The sequence below is a fragment of the Cebus imitator genome, unplaced genomic scaffold, assembly GCF_001604975.1.
Source record: "Cebus imitator isolate Cc_AM_T3 unplaced genomic scaffold, Cebus_imitator-1.0 Scaffold539, whole genome shotgun sequence".
NCBI classification, from domain to species: Eukaryota; Metazoa; Chordata; class Mammalia; order Primates; family Cebidae; genus Cebus; species Cebus imitator.
Window position 1 is genome coordinate 954,186 of NW_016107854.1, and position 19,664 is coordinate 973,849.

Sequence of the window (19,664 nt, forward strand, 5' to 3'; positions counted from 1 at the left end):
ACAAGAACAGAAAATCAAACAATGCATATTCTCACTCATAGGCAGGTGTTGAACAATGAGAACACATGGACACAGGGAGGGGAACATCACATACTGGGGTCTGTGGGGGAGAAATAGGGGAGGGACAACAGGGGGTGGGGAGTTGGGGAGAGATAGCATGGAGGGAAATGGCAGATATAGGTGATGGGGAGAAAGGCAGCAGATCACACTGCCATGTGTGTACCTATGCAACAATCTTGCATGTCTTTCACAGTACCCCAAAACCTAAAATGTCAAAAAACACACACATATATATATATATATTCTTTTTTCAAGGTTAATTAATTAGTTTATAAAAAAAGAAAGAGAGAGACTGAAAGACACAGAGAAGGGAATCTTGGAAGGTCCATTAGCCAGAGGGCTCCCCAGACCCAGAAACCCAAAGTGCAGAAAACCAAAAGACCCCGAAATCTTCTGTAACTCACTTAGGGTTATAATCCTCCACAAAAAACAGTTTCTATCCCACATGTCTGTACCTGGGAATACTATGTAAAGAATAAGAATATTAGTCACCCTTGTTGTTCCAGGGTGGGATGTGGTGCCACTGCCTTCCAGCAACTCTCTACTCCATTCTTTTGGGCATTTTCCTGGGTATCCCTTCTCCTTTCATACCTTCATTCATTGTGTGAGCCCTGGACTTCTCACAAAGAAGTTCAGGAGCAATTAGGAGTGCTGTGTTAGTGTTTGCATTGTAGGAGTAACTCAGGTTGAGTCTCAGAAATGTACTGTTCCTATGTTTTCAAAGCTACTTGTATTGCCTGTTGCCCTCCACCTGTTCTTAACACTAGAGGAAGAAAGGTCAGCTTATTCAGAAGGTCGCCAAGCCCTGAGACTCAGTCTTTCTACTCAGGACCCCTTACTGTAATCACCAACTCATTCTATCCTTATTTCTTCCCTAGACCTAACTGGATACATTCCAAAAGTCCCACTATTTTTCTGGAACAGATCCCTAAGAACTTGTTATTGTGTGTTTATTCAGATCACTTCTGGTGCCGTTAAAACCAGGCTGGAAGAAGCAGAGTCCACTGAACAGATGATCAATGTGGCTCGTGAGAAGTATCGTCCAGTGGCTACTCGAGGCTCTGTGATGTACTTCGTCATTGCAAGCCTCTCAGAAATAGATCCTATGTACCAGTACTCATTAAAATACTTTAAACAGGTAAGTGTTTTCTTTTTGTTAATGAAAGTCATCTCTTTGGCCTCCATTACACCTGTTGAATTACTTCTTGCCTCACACAAGCCATGGGCCTAGTTATCAGGTTAAATCTTCCAGGTGCACGAATCGTTCAACAGTGGTTCCAGCTAGGTGCAGTGGCTCATACCTGTAATCCCAGCATTTTGGGAGGCCAAGGTGGGTGGATCACCCGAGGTCAGAAGTTCAAAACCACCCTGGCCAACATGGGGAAACCCCATCTCTACTAAAAATACAAAAATTAGCCAGGTGTTATGGCATGTGCCTGTAATCCCAGCTACTCAGGAGGCTGGAGCAGGAGAATTGCTTGAACCTAGGAGGCGGAGGTTGCAGTGAGTGAAGATCATGCCACTGTACTCCAGCCTGGGCAACAGAGCGTGACTCTGTCTCAAAAAAAAAAAAAAAAAGAGTGGTTCCACCAGCGCTTCCAAAGATTCAGTTTTTAGAATAGAGTTATTGATTATTATATATATGTACATATAAAATTTAGATTTTTAAAGATTCAATTGCCTGATCTGCACAGAACACTCTGGAGAGGAAGAGAAGAAGGCTGCTTTGCAAGTTTCATTTGCTTCTAACTTTCTCAACTAATTAGCATGCTAGTTTTCCTTCAGGCCTGCCTTTCTCTCTTTTTTAAGAGTCACAGCTCAGTGCCATTTCTTCAGACATCCTCTGCCGTAATCTAGATTCCTTTCCACTGTTAGTGTTTCTGCTGTATCTCAAGTCTGAACAGCATCGACCTTAACCAAATTGGTTTGTGTATCTTTTATTTCCCGAACGCTTTATGCAACAGCCTGTCCCTCTTCCTTCCCTGCACCCGCCTTTGATTTAGAGGGATCTTTCCTCACCATATGACTATGAGACACTCTTGTTTTATTTCAGTCTCTCTTCTTTAGCTCATATTCACAGTTAAATTTCATCTGCTGTCTCGTGAGTAGGATGTTTTCACCCCTTATCCTCTTTGTAGCAGCATTCTTTTTTCTCCCAAAAGCAAATTCAATGCCACAAAGCTTCAGCAGGCAATGTCAATTTTGCTAAAGACTCCCGGGGAGACAGAGTTTGCATTAGTCACTACTCAGCAACTGCATCAGAGGCTTTCTCCAGAGGTTCTCTCCAGAGGTTCTCTCAAGTGTCTATGGCCTCCTCTCAGCCCATCCCACCATAACCTCCCTGGCTGAGTCTCTTGGCAGTGCTGTCTCCTTTTCTGGGCAGAGCAGTTTAACTTGCTTTGACTTTTCTGTTCATCCATACTCATACCCTACCCATGACACAACTCAGCCAACAAAGGCCTCTCCCTCCTTACATGCCACTCGGTAGAAAACAGTGGAGAATTGTGAACATAATGCTCTTTCCCTGCAACACATCTTTATTTCCTGTTACATGTCCCTGGATAGTCAATGCTGGCTCACACACCTGGAAGCAGGCCAGTCTAGGCCTAGTGTTTTCAAAACACTGTTCCACAGACCTAGGTCCTAAACGAATTTTCACAGGTATTTCCCATCAACACAATTCAGACTCTATAGCCTGGAATTCAAAGCCACATCCAGCCTGTCCCTGTTTCATCTCTCCAGTCACCTTTCTTATGACTCCTCTGTAATAGCCAAATTGATCTATTTCCATTCCCAAGATTAACTGGATGCTTTTGTGTTTCTGACACTCCCTCTCTTTAGAATGCCTTCACTCCCAACCTAAATGCCACCTTCTCGACCAAAACCTACTGGTGGGGCTGCAAACATCTGGAGGCTGACTAGAATAGACATCCAAAATGGCTGGCTCACATGGCTGGGCTGTCACCCATGGCACCTGCAGTGGCCTCTCCGTGTAGCTTGGGCTTCTCAGTACAGGGCAAGTGGGTTCCAAGAGGGCCTCTCCCCAAAGCAAACATCCAAAGAAACCAAGGTGGAAGCTCCAGGGCTTCTTCTAACCTAACCTTGAAGTTCATGCAACATCAATTCTGCTACAGTCTGTTGGTCAATCAAATCACTAGGAAAGTCCAAGTTTGAGAGAAGGGGATTTAGACTCTAGTTCTCAATGGGAGGAGGCATAGCAAACAGTTTTAGCAGTCTTTATCCAAAACATTTTATGTGCTTCATATGGCATCACGCTACCCCACATTGTCTTGGGTGGTTGCCTTCTCTCTCCTGCTGGAATCTGAACTCCCAGGAGGCAAAAATGAAGCCTCACCCATCCCATATCCCCAATGGTGTTTAGCACCACATAACACTCATGAGTGTTTCGTAAAGAGTCTGTTTTGATCTCTGCATATAACATTCCAGTAATTCTTATTGAATTTCCAGTATTCAAACAATTCTTATGACATTAGACCAAGCTTGGCTTTTCCTCTAGAGGTCTTATTTAGTACCCTTGGTAATAGTTGGAGGTCCAGGAGCAATTTCCATTTCTAGGAGAGAATGGAAAGGAGGAATTGAAAGAAATGGGAGTCATGTTGTTTAGATAGGCCTGGGCTGTCTTTCAACAAGATGTTCATTTTAGCAGCTTTTAAAAACCATCTGTGCTGGGTTCAAACCTCAATTCCTAGAGACAAGGGTTTGGGTTCTCATATCTCTGCTCCCTTCCTTTAGTTAACAGGTATTAACCCAAGCAAAATAAGAATTAGCAAATCCTTTAATGCCACCTAAATGACTTTTTGATAATGCTTTTCTTATCCTGGGTGTTTTAGAATTTATGCTTTTCAGGGTTTTAAAATCTCCTTCAAGAAATAAAAGTGAAGATATCCTAAAATATCTTGGGCTGAAAGTAAAAGTGATATAGGATGAATCATCAAAGCTCTGGAGTTTTACGGATTAGAAGGGAAACCAGAAATCCAAAACATATCTATAGGTGACAGCCTTGGCCAGGATACCCTCTGCCAAACCCATTTCACAGTGAAATTCTTTAGGGAATTTTGAGATTTCCCATGTTTTATTTTGGTACCATATTTATGACATATTCACTGGGCTTTAACCTCTATGCTTCTTAGCAGATTGTTAAAGAAGGCTGAATTCTCTTTTCTCCTGAATGTGTTAAAACAAAAATCTATTACCCTTGTCAACCAAGCTTTCAGGAAAATTAACAAGGACTTTACAATAATTGTAGGCTTCCTCTAAGCCCTTTTAACTTTGGGGAATGGAGACCTATTTTGTTGAGGAGACTGACACAGTCAGGCCATTTTCCATTTGTGCTCCATCCTATTCGTAGAAGGGGTGGGTAGGAAAGGCCTGTACAGCCTCAGCACAGTATTTCTAGGAATGAGTAGAGGACACTTCTTGACTCTGATTTGCTTTGGTCCTTAGCAGGCTTCCAGCTGCCAGTCTGTTTTGATCCATCTGCCCTCACCATGAACAATATATCTTGATCCCAGGGATTGGGCAGGTACTGCCTCACCCCCCACCTTTACCCCTCAGACTGTGGATCCTGAGACTGCAACCACATGCCCCTCAGGACTCTGATGGGACTTCCCCTGAGTTTCTGCTGCAAGATCCCCTTGCCCCGTGACTTCCACAGAAGGCCACACATTCAAGCTCTGTTCAGCTTCCTCACACAGCTTGGGGCATTTAGGAATTTTTTGATGTTCCTTCCACTCCACTTAGAAGTTGCAGAAAATGGGGAGGGCTACCTCAGGCCTAATCCTTCAATGCTACCATCTCTACTGCCTTGCCATATCTTTATAATATGGGGTACCTTTGGAATACTGATTCTCCTTTCAAAACTTCCAGGTAGGAAACAGGATAGAAATCTCCTTTAAAATCAGTTTCTCTTACATTTCAATGAAAATTCTAGCACATTGTTTCTACACGCTAAGAATTATCTTGGGGAAGTGCTAGGAAATAAGCATGAGCTTACCTTGCTGTTACATCTGTCACCCCAAAGTGAAGAGTTTGTCAAATCTGGGTTGAAGATGTGAAAAAACTGGTCCTGCCAGCTCACCTTCATTCTCCAAAGTTTCATGTCTCACATCAAGATGATGCCTTTTAAATATTGTCAAGAGCTTGGCATTGGTCCATTGCTAAAAAATAAGAGAGAAGGGGGAGTGTAGAAAACAAATAGCACATATCACTTTGGGATGAATTCTGGACTTTTTCATAGTACAGTAAGTCCTCAATGTTGTGGATCGGTTCTTGGAGACTGTGACTTTGTTAAGCAAAATGACATATAATGAAATCAGGTTTTTTTGGTCTTATCAATATAATAGCAAAATGACTTCGAAAGCAAGGTTGTTCATAATTCAAAGACCTGCTGTGCATTCATTTCACTTAAAGTCTCAGTTTCCAAGAACCTACTGGCCACATTGAAGACTTACTGTATTCATCTCTCATCTGCCATTTACTCACTGAATGCTAGCAAGGGAGATAGAGTGGTTTTTTATTTTTTCTCCACAGAGAATGAATTAAATCAGAGGCATTGATACAGCTCTTTTTCACACAGTTGTTCAATACCACCATTGAAACGTCTGTAAAGACAGAAAATCTGCAACAGCGCCTGGTCATACTACTAGAACAAACTCTCCTAACTGCTTATGTCAATGTTTCAAGAGGACTTTTTGAACAACATAAACTCATCTATAGCTTTATGCTCTGTGTTGAGATCATGCGTCAGCAAGGAACTCTAACTGATGCTGAATGGAATTTCTTTCTCCGAGGTTCTGCAGGACTGGAAAAGGTACCTATTTCCCACTTAGATGATGATTGATATGGTTTGGCTGTGTCCCTACCCAAATCTCATTTTGAATTATAGCTCCCATAATTCCCATGTGCCATAGGAGGGGCCTGGTGGGAGATAATTGAATCATGGGGGCAGTTTCTCCCATACTGTTCTCGTGGTGGTGAATTAGCTTCATAAGACCTGATGGTTTTATAAGAAGAAACCCCTTTTGCTTTATTTCCATTCTCTCTCACCTGCTGCCATGTAAGATGTGCCTTTCGCCTTCTGCCATGATTGTGAGGCCTCCCTAGCCACCTGGAACTGTGAGTCCATGAAACCTCTTTTTCTTTATAAATTACCCAGTCTCAGGTATATCTTCATTAACAGCGTGAAAACAGACCGGTGCAACGATCGTTAGTCTAGATAGAGGCCACAAGCACCTACCAGTGCTCTGTGGTGACTCTGGTGGCTGAAGGTCATACATTTGGCTGTGTGGCCCAGTGGAGGGGAACTGGGGTGACAAGACCCAGGTTATAACTCAGCTCTGCCACCAACTAGCTGTGTAATGTATCTTTTAACCTCTGTATGGAGCACTGTCCTCATCTATCGAAAAGGAATGTTGGGGTAACCAGTGAGCTAGTAGAAGTGAACATGTTTTGCAAAGCTGACCCTCTTACAAACATAAAAAGCTAAAATCCAATAAAAGTTGTAATTCACAGACTTAGCAATAGTTTTTTAAAAACCATGACCCTCTCTTGCCTGGAGATATCTCTCGTTATAAAGCATGGGAAGTGACAAAATAACTTGATTGTCACTTTCTATAATACGAGTTCCCTTCTTCATATTCATCTGCTTGTCCTGCTTGCTCCAGTCCCTTAAAGTGGCTTAACCCACGCACATACCACAAACTAGTGGCCCACAAATGTAGAGTGGAGCAGAGATGAAACTTTGCCTGCAATTTGATCTCTGCTCCACTCTAAATTCTTGGCTCTGTCCAACACTGCAAATCTCAAGTCCTGCCCATGGCCCCCACAGACCTGATGTCTACACCTGCTCGCCAGTATTTGAGCCCCAGTGTATCACTAGGAGGTTGAACCTGAGGCTTCTATTTGACTCTCAGCACCCCATGCTCCCAGAAAAAGCCCAGACAAGACCTCTCCACCAGATGTTCCTTCCTCCCTGACCACCATCCATCTTGCATACATACATATTCTGTGACTCCTCTCTTAATGTGTCTTATAATCACAGTTCATATTCACAGAGAGCTTGCTATGTGTTTTATGTATATCAACCCATTTATTCCTCTCAGTATTCTTCTGAAGTAAGTTCCTAATTTGTGTCTCTAGCCTGATAAGATAATTAGACACAGAAAGGTTAAGTAACTTGTCCTGATCACATGCTTAATAAGACCTGGAACCAGGATTTGAACACTTGCAGTCTGTAAAGTCTGCTCTCTCAACCAGTTCACCCCACTGCTGATTGTTAGCCAATCACTCAGCCAGGCCCTGCCCTGTGTGCTTTCACCCTTCCTTCCTCACTGCAGCCTTGTCAACAGCTCTGCTTACAGTTTTCTCACACAGGGACTCAAAGAGGTTAAAGAACTTTCCAGAATCACACTAATGCATGACACAGTGTGATAAACCTGTGTCTAAACTCCCAAAGCCCATGTCCATTCCAACACCACCTACTTCTCGTGAACAGCATATTTTGGAAAGTTTAAACTATGTTTTTAAATACCATCAAACTTAAACATCAGAAACTGATCTGAATTATTTTTAATTAAACTGCGTTTTCCTCTACCATGAGGAAATTTGAATGATTCTTGACTGATTATTTTTTTAGAAATATATTTGGGAATGTATTTTATATGGCCACTTCATTTAATGTTTTGACACTAGTGTTTTCTATTTTTATCAGAAGTGCTACATTGTTTTTTGCCACATTCCTTGTGATCTAAATTAGATTTTTCTGGAATAACCTAGGAACTTCCATGCATAAAACTTTTTCTGTGGAAAATGTGCACCAAGCTCCAAACACCTATGACAAGATTATATCATTATGTAAGGCGATGGTGCAACAAAAGGGCCCTGGAAGAGACCTAAAAAGAGTAAAAGATGAGTGTCCAGGATGGGAAGAGAGAGAGGAAGGAGATATATGCCCCATAGAATCTGGAGTTGACTGGAAACACTAGATAAAGAAAATCCAGATAAGCAAAACATAGATTTCTAGAAGGTGGCAACAAAAACAAAAGGTGGGGGAGATGCCCGGGGCTGCAACTGGCCACTGGCTGGCATGAGCAGAAGTGGCTATTTCCAGGATCGAACCACAACAGTTAGAGTTCAGGGACAAACAGAAAACAACTGGAACCAATACACAAAGCTTCAAGTATCTGCAGGTTTCTATCACATGTGGACAAGATAAACGGATTTCTGCAAATTGAGGTCTCCAGGCTATTCTCATTGGCTATATTCAGTCTAGACAAGTTATGTTTTCAAATGATGATGTTTTGAAGCAGGGGTGTCCAATCTTTTGGCTTCCCTGGGCTGCACTAGAACAAGAAGATTTGTCTTGGGCCACACATAAAATACACTAACACTAACAATAGCTGATAAGCTTAAGGAAAAAAAAATCACATCATATTTTAAGAAACTTTACAAATTTGTATTGGGCCACATTCAAAACCATCCTGGGCTACATGTGGCCTGTGGGCCGTGGGTTGGACCAGCACTTTTTTTTTTTTTTTTTTTTTTNCTGCAACTTTTACTTCCCAGGTACAAGCAATTCTCTGCCTCCACCTCCTGAGTAGCTGAGATTACAGGCGCATACCATCATGCCCAGCTAATTTTTTGTAGAGACAGGATTTTGCCATCTTGGCCAGGCTTGTCTTGAACTCCTGACCTCATGATCCTCCCACCTTGGCCTCCCAAAGTGCTGGGATTACAGATGTGAGCCACTACACCCAGCCAACAAGCTTTTTTTAAAGCATTTTTTCTTAATGCTAGGAATCTAAAAAGTGATGCAAGTATATAATAGCATACCCAGAAAACTTTACATGAAATCTATTTCCTGGAAAATTCATTAAAATTTACACCCGTAATTTGTTTTACAACAAGTGACCAGTAATTTGTTTTACAGATTCTTATTAGAGATCAAAATACAGCAAAACCACTCAGAATTGAGTACTAGATATTTGTAAATGCCTATGAAAGTTAACTAATCTAAGAGTCTTTGAAGGGTTTATCTAGGATCAAGATGTAACTTAGGGAAATGCCACCTCCAGCATGACGGTGTAAGGATCTTCAACCTGCTCCCCAGCAAAACTGTTGAAAATTGTATAAGCATCATTTAAAGTATCTGGAAATGGTCCCTGTCACATATAGCAAATGAATAAACATTTATTTGAGAAAATTTACTAGAGGTTCAGGAAGGACAGCGAGAGTCTGTGGTCTTTGAACCTAGACCCGCTCCCCGCTTCCTGCTCCCAGCTTAGTGAGATAGAAACTGCGCTCCAGACTGATGCAGCTAAGAGCACAGGGCTCCTGCCTACTCCCTGCTGCCAGTTAAAGGAACATATTCCTGAGGAGGACAGGACATCAGCATTTCTCATCCTGCCCACAGCTACCTGCTGCTGAGGATAAGTTCCTGTTGAGTAGAGCCAAAAGGTGGGGCTGCCTTCTTCCACCCAGCCCTCACTGGGAAACTGGGGCTCCGTGTTCAGTGCATCATCACTGTTGTCCCAGCTCCTAAGATAGTAGTTCCTCAATGGCAGAGGCAAGCTGAGGAGACCTGAGGCTACTGTCTTCCCACCCATGGCATACTCAGCTCCTAGATCTAGAATATGACTCCGCAAAAAGTGCAGCTTTGTCGTGCCCCTGGCTTGGAGATTTTGCCTGAGTGGGAGAAGCAGCCTATAAAACAGATAGTTCCTTATCTCCTCACAGGTAACTGACTTCATTTCCAACAGAGTATGAAAAAGTTTAAGCCTAATGATGCTCTCTAAAACAATAAAGTTTGTAGTGAACAGCTACTGAAAGATTGATGAAATTACTGGACAGAGAGACAAAGCTATAAGCCAGCTCATTCGCCAGAGATAACTTAAGAGAAGACACTAAGAGAGAGGCCTGCCAAAGACCAGAAGAAAACCCAAACACTGATCTCAGCAACTCCTTCAAAGGGGCCAAGCTTTGAATGTTTTAGTCTGAGGAGAAATGTATGTCCCCAAGAGCACTGTTAAAAACGTCAGGGCAATCAGCCCACTCTTAGTGGTGCTTAGCAGCTAGATGCAGTCGGGGAAAGAAACTACCAAAAAGAGCCCTGAAAAAACTATGATCATCACGGGGTAACTGTGCCATTCCTAAGGCTGCACCGCTTGAGAAGCAACATTAGAGGCTTCAAGCTGTGCAGGGGTTGTGGGGAGACTCCACTAAAATAATCCACTCAGTTGTTAAACAAATAAGCAAGTACAGTAACAATAACAAGCCTTTGGGGAGGGGGTGCATGCTTAGAGTTGCTACAATGCATTACAGGTTGAGTATGGGCCCAGAAGTGTTTCAGATTTTGAGTTTTTTCGGTTTTTGGAATTTTTCCATTGTATTTACTGGTTAAATGATACATGCTACAACATGGATGAACCTCGAAAACACTAAGCTAAGAAGTCCATCACAAAAGCCCACATATTATATAATTTGATTTACATGAAGTGCCCATAATAGGCAAATTTATAGAGACAGTAAGTAGTTTAGCAGTTGCTTAGGGCTGAAGGGATGGGATTAAAGGGGAGTAAAAGCTAAAGGGTACACAGTATCTTTTTGAGAAATTAAATGTTCTAGATTGTGATGGTGGTTATACGTATCTGTGAATATATTAAAATCATTGGGTTATATACTTCAAATGGTTGAATTGCTTAGTATGAATGGTATCTCAATAAACCTGTTTTTAAATGTAGTAAGGAACCTCAGACAAATATTCAGGAAATTTTAAAGAACTAGCTTCAGTCTTACAATCACAGCTGTTTCTCTGTCTCTTTTAAAACTGTTTGCCCATATACAAGTGCTTCATGGAATATTGCCAGATGGCATAATACTTCTCCCAGAAGTTTCTAAGAATATCTAAAATAATTAGACAAACACTTACCACAGCTGGAACAAGGTTGGCATTTGTCTTGCTACTGATACTGTTCCATACTCAGCTTTCTGCATCTCCTGGGGGTGAGAACATCTGGGAATCTGATTTGGAGACTAGTTCTCTAAAGAAAAATTATTCTCTAGAGAAAAATTATTAAGCATAGGAACATTTGGCGAGTGGGGAAAGATTGATACAGGGTGTTGGAAAACAGGCTGAAAGTGGCAGATTTAGTTGATCAGCTTTGTTTTCTGTAAATGTCAATCTGAAAAGTTTTTAGCAGCTATACTTCTGTGCAAAGGTCCAAAATTAGAATTGATTCATCACCATTGCTATTTCACCATATTGTATTACCTTTCCTAGGAAAATGATTATTTTAACATACTATTAGAGCTTGATTTTTCACTTGGACAAGGTGAAAGTATATTTTGGATTGCCTTTGTGAATAACTATTCATTTTCCTTCTGTCTTCAAATAGGAACGCCCACCTAAGCCTGAAGCACCCTGGCTGCTTACTGCTACATGGTTTGCATGCTGTGACTTGGAAGAATCATTTCCAGTTTTTCATGGACTTACCCAAAATATATTGTCACATCCTATTTGCATACGCTTAGGTAATGTGACAAAAAGAATCTGCTTGAATCCTAATCTTAATGTTTTCTTTAACCTCTTCTGCACTGTCAATACTTTTCACTAGCAACTTCCTTCATTTCTAAGAAACTGTGAATTGTTTTCACAATTTCTTCAGCTGAATTCTCGGCCTATGACTTTTCAATATTTCATGTTTACTATTTTATATATATATACACATACATACCTATATATTTTGTGTATATATATATTTTTTGAGAATATAAATATACATTTGTGTATTGTTTTAGCTGCATCCCATAGGTTTTTTTAACTTTTTATTGAAGGATAACATACATCTAGAAAAGTGTGCGAATCAAAATTATACAATTTGATTAACTATCACAAACTGTGTACATTTATTTATGAGCCATCACCCAGATCAAGAAATAGAACAGTACCAGCAGAATCCCCTTAATTCTGTCTCCCTTCTCTCTTCCTCAAAGGTGACAACTACTCTGAATTATAACATTATATATTAATTTTTCCCTACAAGTTTTAATATATAGCCCTTTCACTTCTAAAACTACACTTTTTAGTTCAAAACCATTTTAGGATTTAGGGGGCCATCTTTTTGTTGTTTATAATTTAATTGCATTATGGAAATTATACTCATGCTTCTTATGAAATTGACTCTTTGGAATTATATACACTTCCTTTGCAGCCTGGCACATGTTTCATTTATATAAAATATTCCATGCATGTCATTTCTTGAATGCAAGTTTCCATATGTGACCTTTAGTTCAAACATGCTAACCGTCCACAACAAATAACTACAGCTTCCAAAATGTTAGTATTAGTAAAGTTAAGAAGCTCTAATCTAATTAGACTTACATTGGTCATCTTTATTTTGGGGCATATTTTTCTTGCTAGCTTTTTCTTTGCTTCTTTTTTTCTTCTTTCTTCTTCCTTTCCTTTAATCCTTTCTTTTTTCTTTCCTTCCTTCCTTCTTCAGGAGGATCATCCACACTCTTTTCATGTTTTCCTCTACTGATTTGAAATTCTATTTTTATTTTTTGGTAATTACTCTTATACTTCTAATATGAATATTTATTTAACTAAGTGTACCCAGCAAGGGTGGTGGTTTAAAGGCTGCATGAACCAGAATTTCTAAGACTCTAACATATTTATTGGATTTCTAAATGAAGACTGGGGGTAAGAAGCTTTTCAATAAATGCATCAACTTATTGAAAAGTTTCCCCCCTAGTCTTTTGTCCCCCCTAGTAAAAAATTTTTTTATATTATGCACGAGTTAAATGAGACATCTAGAGGTATATGTAAAACACAAAAAGAAAAATTCTTACAGGAGAAGCCCAGAGCTGGATAGTTAGGGACAGACCCAAAACAGAAAGGGATAGATGGAGCCTCATATACATAAAGGCAGAAGAACACGGAGGGCATGGAGGTTGAAAAGCAAAGTAATTATAGGGACAACTCATAATTTTTTAATAAAATGCTCCATGTGTTATCTGTGTCCTTGAGACTAAAATTTCAACAATTTTAAAAAACTTTCCTGCTTTTATGTGTTAGATTTCAAGGTTTATTCCAGAAATGCTATAGACTTATGAAGGTTTGTACATGTTTGATAGGATGGCTGGCATTCTAAAAGTGAACTTTAGATCTTTGCAAGTGATGTTTAATATTTAATTCCATTGTCAATCTTACCTTCAGAAACTTCCTAATTGCCTTACTCTTTCATCTTTCATGATTTCTAAGTGTTTCATGTCCTATCAGTTGGGATTTGTCATTTAAAATACACATTATTGGCCAGGCTCAGTGGCTTATGCCTGAAATCCTAGCACTTTGGGAGGCTGAGGCAAGTGGATTGCCTCAGCTGAGGAGTTGGAGACCAGCCTGGCCAATGTGGTGAAACCTCATCTCTCCTTAAATACAGAAAAATAGCCTGGTATGGTGGTGCAGGAGGCTGAAACTGGAAAATTGCTTGAACCTAGGAGGCAGAGGTTGCAGTGAGCCGAGATTGCACCACCGCACTCCTGGCTGGGCAACAGAGTGAGACTCTGTCTCCAAATGAATAAATAAAGCATTATTAGATCCCATCTTATAATGCATATTTTATGCATTATTTTCTCCCATCTTAGCTGGAGTCCTAATGCTTACACAATAAATAATGAGAACCTCACTGGAAAAGTTGTCCTTTTGCAACACATGCTTCTGCTACCTGGTTTTCAGAATAATGCCAAGACCTTTAACTAAAGAGTAATGTGGTGTGGTGTGCCTTGTGATCTCATGCCTTATAATTGTCTATATTCCACATATAAATTAGAAGTCTTGCAAAGATGAACACTACCCCAAGGCCACGGTCAGAAGTGTCACCAAATTTTTGTGTCACTAGCTTTCTGATTGCTATGATTAAGCCCCCAGAGGACAGCCCCTGCAGACAAGCTAGAGAAAGTTGTTTTCTAGCCTGAAATGCAAGCCAGCAATTGCGCCTAATGGCCAACCCAAGAAACCTGTTTCCTCACTGGAGAAGACATTAGTTATTTTGGCTTTCTGAAAGGTTTATACCACATGCACTCTGTACCTACAGAAATTTCAATGCTAATTCTTAGTACATGTTAGAACCATTGTAAAAGCTAACTATGACTTTAATCTTCATATAAGATACAAATCCATTTCTTATAAATATTCTATAGCCAGGGAGCAGGGGATGATATATTGTTTATTAGGGTATAATGTAAATATGTCAATATATTCAGCTATTATTTATATTGTTCAAATTATATATGCCAGAATTTTCAGTTTACTTCATTTGTCATAGACTGATGTTATTTTTTTTCTTGCCTTTTCTTCTACCTCCAACAGTGACTATTTGACATATCTTTAGCTATTTTCTGACACACGAGGGTTCATTTTTTCTATGGATTTGTTATTTTAATTAATATAAGAACCTACTTTGTCCCATTTAATTATATTTGCTTTGAATTCTAGTTAACCCAATATTAACTCTTATCACTTAAAGCTTTTCACTCACATTTGCTTAAGTATCTCTGTGCATCCTTTTTATTTTTAACCTTTCTATTATTTTGTTTTGTTTTCATTTTTTGTAAGTGGTTTGCTGCTGTTTTCTGATTACATTTTAAATTACTTACTTTTTTATTAGGCTGGGTAGCAGGGGAGACTGATGTATTTAGAGTATATTTGTGGTTAAAACTGATAGTAAATATAGAGATATTGTTAAATTACCAAACATAATTTAATTTCAAAGTCAAAACAAATCTAATTAAATTATCTTTTTAAATTGTATTTCCAGGATCTTTTGAGACATATATTAACCCACAGGAATGGGAAGGCTATTATAAAATGAAACACGAAGAGAAACACATGAGACAGGAAAAGGAGGCCTCACACCAGGATCCTTGGAGTGCAGGATTGAGTTCTTTCCATAAGCTAATTCTTATTAAATGTTGTAAAGAAGAAAAGGTAGGACATTTTTTTAAATTGAAGGACTATGTTACAATTATTTCTACTAAAGCTCACTAGCCAGTTATGATTTATAAATTTATTTGAGAGTAACAATGGCCAAGTTCAAGAGATGACTCAAAAAAATGAAACATGGTTCTTTGTTACTGGAACATAATGTTTTATTTAGAGAATCAAGAAGGAGAGCCAGCCAGGGCCATGGTTATCCTTTCCCTGGTGTGTGCCATTAGAGTACCGTGCTCTCTGCTGGAGGGCTAGGGTCTGTTGAGAAGCTTTAGAAGGGAAATAATGGGCCTTTCAGATCTTGACAACAATGAAGAGGAGACTTTGAAGGGCACAAAGCCATAGTTACCAGGACCTGTTCGAAGATAAAAGAAATTATGGCAGCCTGAATTAAGACAGAGTAGTAGATTAGAGAGATAAAGGGGGCATGGAGATGAGGCAATTGATGTGGCTCCCAGTTTCTGTTTGCATGCCAAAGGGGATAGTTGTGCCAACAACTAAGCAAATGTGAAAGGAGCAATGTGTGAGAGAAAGACGCTATTGATTCTGCGCAGCTATCTGAGTGGATAGCAGTCTGGAAGTCAGCTCATATGGAAGTAGGAAACTGTAGAGAGATCTGTGAATTAGAAATAGAGATTTGGGAGTCAGCATTCAGTTGGAAAGTAAAACTCAGAGTTGTTAGGATCATAGAGGAATAAAACAGAATAGAATAAGAGAAAAGATGGGCAAACAATGAAGCTCTGATTACCACCAACTTTTAAAAGGCGGAGAGAAAGGATAAGGCGTCCATGAGAAGGAATAGCAGAGGGTCAGGAAAAACGTTAGGAGAAAAAAAGTGTCATGGAAACCAAGGAGGTACAAGTTTCAACACAGCACAAGTTATCAACAGAATGGATACAGCATTCAGGACAGTTCCAGTTTCTACGTATTTAGATATAATTCCTAATTTTGTTCTTAATGAGGGAATAATATTATCTGCTAAGGATTTGAGTGGTGAATTTCAGGAAGCATTAGAGAAAAATGGAGGTTGTTTCTTTTGGAAAAGGAAGAAGTAACTAACTGGAAAAGACGAAAGCATACTTGGGAGGTATTGAGGCTATGTTGTAGGATTTTCTGCAATCTCTGTGTGTTACTCTGCTTTGCATTGCTATAAAGGGATGCCTGAGGCTGGGTAATTTGTAAAGAAAGGAGTTTTATTTGGCTCACAGTTCTGTAGGCTGTACAAGCATGATATCAGCATCTTCTTGGCTTCTGGTGAGGCTTCAGGAAGCTTTTACATATGGTGAAAGGCAAAGGGAGAGCAGGCACATCATATGGTGAGAGGGGAAGCAAAAAAGGGGAACGAGGCACAAAACTGTTTTAAATGTCTATCTTTTGTGGAGCTACTAAAGCAAGAATTCACCCATTTCTATGAAGAGGGCACCAAGCAATTTATGAGGGCTACACCTCCATGACCCAAACACTTCCCACTAGGCCCTACCTTCAGTATTGGAGATCACATTTCAACGTGAGATTTGGAGGCAACAAACATCCAAACTGTATTATTCCACTCCTGGTCCCCTAAATCTCATGTCCTTCACACTGCAAAATGCAATCATGCCTTCCCAATAGTCCTCAAAAGTCTTAACTCATCCCAGGGCTAACTCAAAGTTTCAAAGTCCAAAGTCTCATCCAAAACTGAGACTCAAGGCAAGTTCCTTCCACCTATGAACCCATGAGATCAAAAACAAGTTATTTACTTCTAAGGTACAGCGGTGGTTTGGGCATTGGGTAAGCATTCTTATTCTAAAAGGGATAAATCAGCCAAAAGGAAAGGGCAACAGGCCCCATGCAAGTCTGAAACTCAGTAGGGAAGACACTAAATCTTAAAGCTCCAGAATAATCCTTCGCACCATGTCCTGCATCCTGAGCACTCTGGTGCAAGGTGTGTGCTCCCAAGGCCTTAGGAATCCCTGTCCCCATGGCTTTTTGGGGAACTGTCCATGCTGACTGCCCTACTGGGTTGTAATTGAATGCCTATGGCTTACCCAGGCTGAGGATGCACACTGCCATATCTCCACCATTCTCACAGCTCCACTAGGCAGCACCCCAGTGGGGACTCTATGTGGGGGCTCTAACCCCACATTTCCCCTTGGCACTAGTAGGATCTCCCTGTGGGTGTTTTACCCCTGCACAGGCTTCTGCCTGGGCACCCTGGCTTTCCAATACATCTGAAATCTAGGTGGAAGATGCCAAGCCTCCCTCACTCTTGCATTCTGCACAACTGTAGACTTAACATCACATGGAAGCCACCAAGGCTTATGGATTGTGCCCTCCAGAGTAGCAGCCCAAGCTGTACCTGGAGTCCTCTGAGCTAAGGGTAGAACTGGAGCTATTGGAATTTGGGGAGCAGCTTCCATAAAGGGCTCTGGGCAGCAACGCCCAAGGATTATCTACTGGAACCATTTTGCCTCCTAGGCCTCTGGACCTGCAATGGAAGGGACTACCTGGAAGATTTCTGAAATGCCTTTGAAGTCTTTTTCCACTTGCCTTGAATAGTAGCATTTGGCTCCCATTTAGTCATGCTAGTCTCTCTAGCAAGTAGTTGTTCTGCAGGCCTCTTAGAATCCTTTCCTGAAAATGCTGTTTCCTTCTCTACCACATCAGCAGGCTACAAATTTTCCAAATGTTTACCCTCAGTTTCCCTTTTAGTTGTAAGTCCCAAATTTAAGTCATTCCTTTGCTTCCATATCTGATTCTAGGCTGTTAGAAGGAGCTATGACACTTCTTGACCACTTTGTGGTGAAAAATTAGATGATGAAAAAATTTGAAATTTCTTCTACCAGATAACCTAGGTCATCACTCTTAAGTTCAGCCTTCCACAAATCCCTAGTGCATGGACACAATACAGCCAAGTCCTTTGCCAAGGCATAACAAGGGTGACAGTTGTTCCAGTTCCCAACTTCATCAGCCTGGCTTTCACTGTTCATATTTCTATCAGCATTTGGTCACAACTTAGCCAGTCTCTAAGAAGTTCCAAACTTTCCCTCATCTTCCTGTCTTCTGAGCCCTCCAAATTCTTCCAGTCTTTTCTCATTACTCAGTTCCAAAGCTGCTTCCACATTTTCTGGTACCTTTATAGCAGTGCCCCACTACTCAGTACCAATTTTTTGCATTGTTGTTCCATTTTGCATTGCTATAAAGAAATACCTGAGGCTGGATAATTTATAAATAAAGGAAGTTCATTGGGCTCACAGTTCTGCAAGCTGTGCAAATATGGCACCAGCATCTTCTTGGCTTCCATTGTGGCCTCAGGAAGCTTTTACATATTGGTGAAAGGCAAAGGGGAAGCAGACATGTCACATGGTGTGAGAGAGAGCAAGAAAGAGGGGAGAGAGGCACCCCCAGATTCTTTTAAACAACCAGCTCTTTTATAAACTAATAGAGTGAGAACTCACTCATTTTTGTGGGAGAGCACCAAGGCATTCATGAGGGATCCACATTCATGACCCAAGCACCTCCAAACAGGCCCCACCTCCAATATTGGGAATCACATTTCAACATGAGATTTGGAGGGGCAAACATTCAAGCTATGTCACTCTGTAGGAACACAGAAGATAAGTCATGTGGTTGACCTTAAACACAGATTATTGTAATAAAGAATAGAGAATGCAAGACCACTGAGAATGTTGGTAAAAGTAGTTATAGGAAAGTAAGAGATACAGAAAGGGCTTATAGACTGGGAGAAAAGGAACAACCAGTAAGTGGAAATTTCTTTGAGAAATAATGTAGTTATACTAGGGTTGTAGCACAGCTGAAAGGACGGGAGAGGCTATAATCAAAATTCAGCTTAAAATGTCTAATGGGGAGCAGTTCTAAGTGATGACAATATTCTGAGGTTGACCATGGGTATGGGTGACTATGAAAGAGACAAGAGGATGTGCACTGGGGTTAGAGGCCAAGGAACTGCAAGGTTAGGCTGTTGGATCTCCACGTGAACCCTGAACCTGAGTTGTGTCAGCTCAGATGGTGGCAGGACAATGCCTGGGATGCAGTGGGTAAATCAGTTGCACTTTGTTCAATGGAACAGATATAAAATAGAAAGGAAGGCTGGCTATGATCCAGGTGGAAAGTCTCCAGTGAATATGGACAATAGCTACCAGGTCAGATGGTGAAAAAATGAGAGGATGACTAGATGCCGTGAGTCAAAAAAAAGGAGTTTTCAAAATAAAGTCATTGAAGTTAGACAATTATAGACTATGAAAAATTCTGCAAGACATACAATCTGATTTCTTCAACAACACATTTTGTTTGTTTTTCGAAGGTAAATAGAAGATGGAGAATGAAGTTTATAGACTAGAAGAGACTTAGGAGACAAAATAATAATCTCTATGTATAAGCTTTATTAGATCCTAACTTAACATCCCAAATATACATAATAACATACTGTTAAACATACACAATAACATACTATTATTTAAACATACACACACTCACATACATTTATAATTTAGAAAAAAATGTGAATTATTTGATAATATTAAGGAATTATTGTTACTTTTCTAGATGTAATCATGGTACTGTGGTTACGCTTTTTTTTTTTTTTTTTTTTTTTTTT

The 19,664-nt window shown here is 40.3% G+C and overlaps 1 protein-coding gene across 1 annotated transcript in view; it reads left to right on the forward strand.

The window, feature by feature from the left end:
* Positions 1-19,664, forward strand: part of DNAH6 (dynein axonemal heavy chain 6) — a 303,318-nt gene that overhangs the window by 217,466 nt on the left and 66,188 nt on the right. The window contains exons 60-63 of the mRNA XM_037733599.1: positions 1,019-1,198; positions 5,657-5,890; positions 11,472-11,607; positions 14,895-15,064. Coding sequence (XP_037589527.1) covers positions 1,019-1,198; positions 5,657-5,890; positions 11,472-11,607; positions 14,895-15,064 — 720 coding nt within the window. The remainder of the gene's footprint in view (positions 1-1,018; positions 1,199-5,656; positions 5,891-11,471; positions 11,608-14,894; positions 15,065-19,664) is intronic.